This window comes from Rutilus rutilus (genome assembly GCF_951802725.1).
Source record: "Rutilus rutilus genome assembly, chromosome: 2".
Classification (NCBI taxonomy): Eukaryota; Metazoa; Chordata; class Actinopteri; order Cypriniformes; family Leuciscidae; genus Rutilus; species Rutilus rutilus.
In genome coordinates, this window is record NC_140210.1 from 52,623,852 (window position 1) to 52,629,851 (window position 6,000).

The window sequence follows — 6,000 nt, forward strand, 5'->3', positions numbered from 1 at the left end:
TTCCTTTTCCTAATTGAATATTTTGCTTGTCACCATTGTTGAGATGCATAGACTGAAACTTGACGTCTGCGTGTGCCTAAAAGAAAGATTTTTTTTTTTCCCAAAACAACTTTTAAGAAATCCTTTATATTATATCAACAATTCTGGGTATTTATGCAGAATCACAGTTATTCTGTAATAAACAACATAAACCTATGTCAGAAATAAGGATCTTAATGAGTTCAGTGATCAAGTTCAAATGATGATTGTCATAATATAACCAACACCATCAGATCACTTTTTTTTTTCTTTGTTCATCTGGCAGTTTTAATTCAGATATAACAGCCAAACAAATATTAAAGTAAACATATAATGGTCTAGAGCCCAACTAAAGCAAACACACATCACCATAATGGTAACTTACAATTTGTGATTTTCTCCTTCAGTGATTCTGCTTGTTAACATCAGGTGTCTTCAATAATAGTCAATCATCACTCAATTAATCACTTAATTATCTCATTAACTTTAACACTCTTGAGTGTTAATTTAACACTGGAGTTTTTGCTGTGTACTTTGGGTAAAGGTAAAACGTTGAGTTGGAAAAAATTAAAATTTAGGTTTGACATTAATCAAAATTTATGGTTTTAACTAAATCATAAATACAATTTGAGAAAAACTAAAAAAATTAGCTGTAACAAATTACATCAATTTTTTTAAGTTAATCCAAAGTATCATTTTAGAGGGTGTAACACTTACTTTGAGGCAAAGTGAAAACAGAAGGTATAAACTGAAAATCACAATTTTCCATTGGACCAATGCAAATATATACTTTGAATGAATTGCACTGATGTTTCACTTTTTTCAGTGAGGGTAAAAGGTGCTAAGCTGAGTACATCGCTTGTGTTGGCAGTGTGAGTGAGTATCCCAAGCCTAGCAGACCTCTGGTGGCTAGATCTGCTAGAAACTGACTTGCTTCCAAGTAGTTGGCCCTTCACGGGCCACCTTGAAAGCAAACCTTCGGGTTGAGCTAGGCTCTTAACTGTGAAACTGCTAGTGAGACTGCTAGCTAATGAGTAGCCTGACTCCCTGGTATTGCGCAGACTGAGGTTGGGTTGTAGGCCTCACAAGAGCCTCCCTGAAATTAGCCCTAGAGTTCTAGATTCGTTACCAAGTAGTTGGCCACCTTAAAGGCTATCCTCCGGCTCGAGCAAGGTTGTTTAGCACTTTTAGCTAAATCAGTGTCCTAGCTCCCTAGAGTTTCATCTTGTTGCAGGTTCCTATGGAGCTTCTCTGTTATTGCTAAGGCTTGGTCGAAGCCCCTGCTCGGTTGAGCTTGGTAGCACTCCCCTCATTTGAGAGGGTCGTTCTGTAGAGTACTCAGGCAGTACTCTAACGGAAGTTACGACTGACTTCACCTTCATATTGTGATGCATTTTGTGAAGTGGCGTATAAAGCAAGAAAAAAACAGTGAGACTTGATGTTAGAATAGAATAGAATAGAATGAGGCATTTATATAGCGCTTTCATATGTACTACTGTACACCCAAAGCGCTTTACAATCATATCAGGGAATCTCTCCTCAACCCCCACCAGTGTGCAGCATCCACTTGGATGATGCGACGGCAGCCACAGTACAACGGCGCCAGTGCGCTCACCACACACCAGCTACAGGTGGAGAGGAGAGAGAGTGATAGAGCCAATTCAATGTAAGGGGATTATTAGGAGGCCATGATTGGTAAGGGCCAATGGGTGGAATGTGGCCAGGACACCGGGGTTACACCCCTACTCTTTACGAGAAGTGCCATGGGATTTTTAATGACCACAGAGAGTCAGGACCTCGGTTTAACGTCTCATCCGAAGGACGGCATTGTTATCCATATGTTGATTGGATTGTGAAAAATCAGCATTGCAAGGATCCATGGGTAGTAGTATTGAGACTGTAAGGAATAATTGACTCCGGGCCGTTGAATTATTAGAAAATGTATGCACGACCTAGGTGGTAATGCGGTCACGGCGTTACATCTCGGGTGTGCATTATTTTTCAATAATTCAATGGAACATGCAGAGTCAATTATTCCGCTTTTACTACGGTTTCCACACCTCAAAACATTGTTCAGATGATGTGTTTCAAGACATTTGTCAGGTTTTTGTCCTTAAAACGTTCATGTGGATGACTTATTTCTTATGCATCTAATCCCAAGCATCCGTTGCAATTTCAAAAATGTTTTACAAATGTCAAACAAAAACTTTAGAGCTAGAAATGGAGGCTTCAGCCATTGATAGCAGACTAATGCAGTTATTAGAGTGAGAGAAAGAGAGAGAGATTAAACGTATGTGAATTACCCGAGTCTCAGTGTCGTTGTGGGTTTTGGTTCTTTTGCTATTTTCGGCTGTAAGGACCTTTAAAATAACTGAAATAATTTGTCAAAATTATATGGAACTGTACTGATATAGAACTGTGCGTTTTCCTGAATATAATTGCACACCTAAGAACATTCGTCAACCAATCAGATTCAAGCATCCAACAGCCCCGTAGTATAAACTAATTTATTGAATAAAAGATTCATTCAAAATATTAAAAGTGTAACATTTGTATTCCTACACTGAGTACAGGTTTACAGTGACACAAACAACAACAACAACACAAATCGAATAAATAAATAATTAGCATTAACTATAAGCAATTATAATCAAACAAGTCACAATGCATAAAGCAACAATATTTTTTCATGATAACTTCTACTTGTATCCACTGTCACACTTTCCTTAATCTTTTCAAAATACTCCAGTAAATCCTCATCAGACACTCCTGTCAATCATCCAAGGCTCCACCCACACAGTTGCATGAAGACTGTAATGTTTTGTTGTGTGCCATCATCCACTACAGCATATTCCTGTTAGGCTGAGACAAAAATGAGACAAAAATGATATCCATTTACCAAGGTCAACCATTTTGAAATGTTTAAAAGGCACACTCAAAGTCCGTCTGCAGTGGTGTAAAGAGAAGACTGGACATTTAATAGCAAAAGACTAATCTCTATTGACTGACAATGAGAAAAGCTGGACACTTACGGGAATATTCTCATAAATTGTTACATTCTCATACAGAGGGATGGTCATTTTAGGAGCGTTGGTGCAAGGATGAACAGCCTTAATGGAAGAGAGAAAGAAGAAAACATGAGAAACAGGAGAAAAATTCAAACAAAACTAGTTTTGAAATTAGCGTAGGCTCAAAGAAAATTAAGTAAACGTACCACCACATTCTCATACACATATGAAATCAGCCTATTTTCAGAGTTCACACTTATGCCATCAGAATTGTTTGTGGTAGACTGAGGAAGAAAACAGAAATAAATGTTGCGATCAGTTCATGTTCAGTTGCAAACCCTGTATTATTTGAGCCCATATTGTACTGAAACAGACTGACCTTGGACTGCAGATTCTTCCTGTACATACAGCTGCTCGAAAAGGAAACGTATTATATTAACACAACATAATATTAAACTACATAACTAAATAAAAAAAGTAAATTCAGACTCTTACCAGGTTAGTAACACAATGATGACAGCAGCTACAACTCCACAAAGTGATACTACAACTGCTGTATGATATATCTTCCAATATTTCACTGGGACAAGAGGAAAGATAAAGATAAACTGATCAGTTTACCTCCATTTAAAAAGAGTAATGTAAGTATATGAGCTGCTCTACCTTTAACAGTGACAGTTACAGCGTCTGATCTCTGAGATCCATGTTGATTGTGAGCCTGACAGTAGAAGCGTCCACTCTGTAGTGCACTGAAACTCTGTCCAGATCCAACAGCTGAGGTTTCATTCTCCTTAAACCAGCTGAAGTTCAGAGCAGGAGGGTTTGAGTCACTGATGCAGTTCAGAGTCACTGAATCTCCCTCCATTATTACACCAGATCCACTCATCAACACTGAGACGTTCCTGGGTGGGTCTAAAACAGAGAAACATTGATATCATTAACAATCATATTAAACTTTGAATTACAGATGTTTAGAGGATTTAATGTCACAGACACTGAACCATCATTAACTCACACATGACATTTAACGTCACAGCATCAGAGTATTTCTCTCCATGTTCACTGATGGACTTGCACTTGTATTCTCCACTGTCATCAGAGCTGATCTTTGAGATGCTGTATATTCCTGATCCTACAAATGTTCTTCCTTTAAACCAGCTGATTTCTGCAGGAGGGTTTGAGTCACTGCTGCAGTTCAGAGTCACTGAATCTCCCTCCACTATTACACCAGATGGACTAACTACTATAACATTTTTCTTTGGGCGGTCTGAGCACAAAGTAGTAAACATCTACATTAAACATCCTTATTTATTACATTACATGCTTGAAAAATTATTAAAGAATGATGCAATACTCACACATGACATTGAGCTGAACAGCAGGAGAGATGTGAGTGTGTCCGTCTACAGCACAGCTATATCTGCCTGAATCCTCTCTTCTGACTGACTGCAGCAGGAGTTCATTGTTTCTGTCTCTTCTCTCAGTTAATGGCTGTGAGTTTCTGTACCAGATGAATGTTGTTCTGTCAGTCAGAACGCAGCTGCTTTTACATCTCAGAGTGACTGAATCTCCCTCTGTCACTCTCTCAGGAGACTCCACCTGAATATCTGAACACAACACACACATTATATCTAGTGCTGCTGTCATACACTGATTATTATTCAACATAATGCACAGAAGAAGAGATAAACCTCATCAAAGTCACCTGTGACAGTAAGATTCACTCCTGGAACACCAATCCATTTTCCACCAGGTTTATTAGTGACGAATCTGAAATAGTACATGTGTGAATCCTTCAGTGTCACATGACTCAGTCTGATGGTGGATTTCTTCTTTTTATCTCTCAGATACTGAAGCCTCTGACTGTATTCAGGGTCCTCAGACAGATCTTTAGGATCTACTTGTGTTTTGCTCCAGAACACTTTCTTGATCTTATATCTAGTAGGGTATTTATAAGTGCATCTCATTATCACTGTTGAGTCCTTTAGTGCACAGATGTGTGAAGGACTGTAACTCACACCCCAACCAGCACTAGAAACCCCTGAAACACAGAATGAGCACAGTATATCATCAGAATGTAATGTATAATTTGATAGGTATTTTATCCTTAATAAATGCTTGAAATATGCAACATGCAATACATCAATGAGTGCAAAACGAATGTACTGAGTGTGTCTGCAGAGTGAAGAGTTGCAGTGACTCACCGTGAATCATGAGCAGAAAGATCAGAATAAGAGGAGCCATTCTGACTGACGTCACCATAGCAACACCTACAACAAACGCACAGACGATTTTCAAAATGACATTTTTGGTATTTTGTAATTCATTTAGTGGGTAGAAATCCCCTGTGAGATCAGCATGGGGGCGACTCGACAAGTTGGACGCCCACCTGTATCTATTACAGTTTTTCTCAATTGCTTTGGCTCAATTCTCAGAAGTTATTATTATTATTATTATTATTATTATTATTTTTAAATAATAGGTTCAGATCTCTGAACAATAACATTTTAATTTATTACTGAATAAGCAAATTGCATGTGTTTTGATGGATGTGTGCAAAAGAGTACAATTGTCTACAATTTGCACAGTAACTTAATGCAGTTAATTCTCATTGATAAGATACAATCTTTCAAACTATGTCTAGTGACAACATTGGGGTAAGCTGAGCCAGATTTTACTTAAGAAGAAATGTGACTGTATTTAGGAATATCTCTTGTCAACTGGAATGATGAAAAGCAGCATGATAAAACACTGTAAAAGCTGTATTAATAAGCATTGTTCAGTTCTTTCTGCTTGGCATACTGGATTAGATTTGTTTGACTAATAGTTTATCAAAGTTTCGAACAAACAATAATTCCCTTTTTTTTTTAAGTCTGGGTCGCATTAAGACAACAAAACCTATGATGTCTTAATGCGACCCAGAACATCACAACTTCTAAACATGCATTCATCGTGTAAGCCATGACCCGCACAA

General features: G+C 37.9%; 2 protein-coding genes across 2 annotated transcripts in view; both read right to left on the minus strand.

Annotated features, from left to right (window-relative positions):
- The window catches only part of LOC311279670 (B-cell receptor CD22-like), a gene marked incomplete at its 5' end in the record, with an annotated part of 75,490 nt that extends 70,220 nt beyond the window's left edge, over positions 1-5,270 (minus strand). The window contains 2 exons of the mRNA XM_084391311.1: positions 4,732-5,067; positions 5,231-5,270. Of these exons, the coding sequence (XP_084247437.1) occupies positions 4,732-5,067; positions 5,231-5,270 (376 nt within the window). The remainder of the gene's footprint in view (positions 1-4,731; positions 5,068-5,230) is intronic.
- On the minus strand, positions 2,512-3,906 carry LOC311284054 (uncharacterized protein). Its single transcript, XM_084398885.1, has 6 exons — positions 3,690-3,906; positions 3,522-3,606; positions 3,406-3,436; positions 3,233-3,310; positions 3,051-3,128; positions 2,512-2,880 (listed from the first exon to the last, which is right to left on the minus strand). The coding sequence occupies exons 1-6, from the start codon at positions 3,889-3,891 to the stop codon at positions 2,860-2,862; spliced, it is 495 nt and encodes a 164-aa protein (XP_084255011.1). The 5' UTR covers positions 3,892-3,906; the 3' UTR covers positions 2,512-2,859.
- Positions 5,271-6,000: the final 730 nt, after the last annotated feature.

Coding starts and splice junctions, on each gene's coding strand:
- LOC311284054 (XM_084398885.1), bottom strand. CDS start 3,891: ATGGAGGGAGATTCAGTGACTCTGAACTGCATCAGTGACTCAAACCCT. Junction 3,607..3,689: donor TGTAACTGTCACTGTTAAAG/GTAGAGCAGCTC, acceptor CTCTTGTCCCAG/TGAAATATTGGAAGATATAT. Junction 3,437..3,521: donor ATCATTGTGTTACTAACCTG/GTAAGAGTCTGA, acceptor CTTTTCGAGCAG/CTGTATGTACAGGAAGAATC.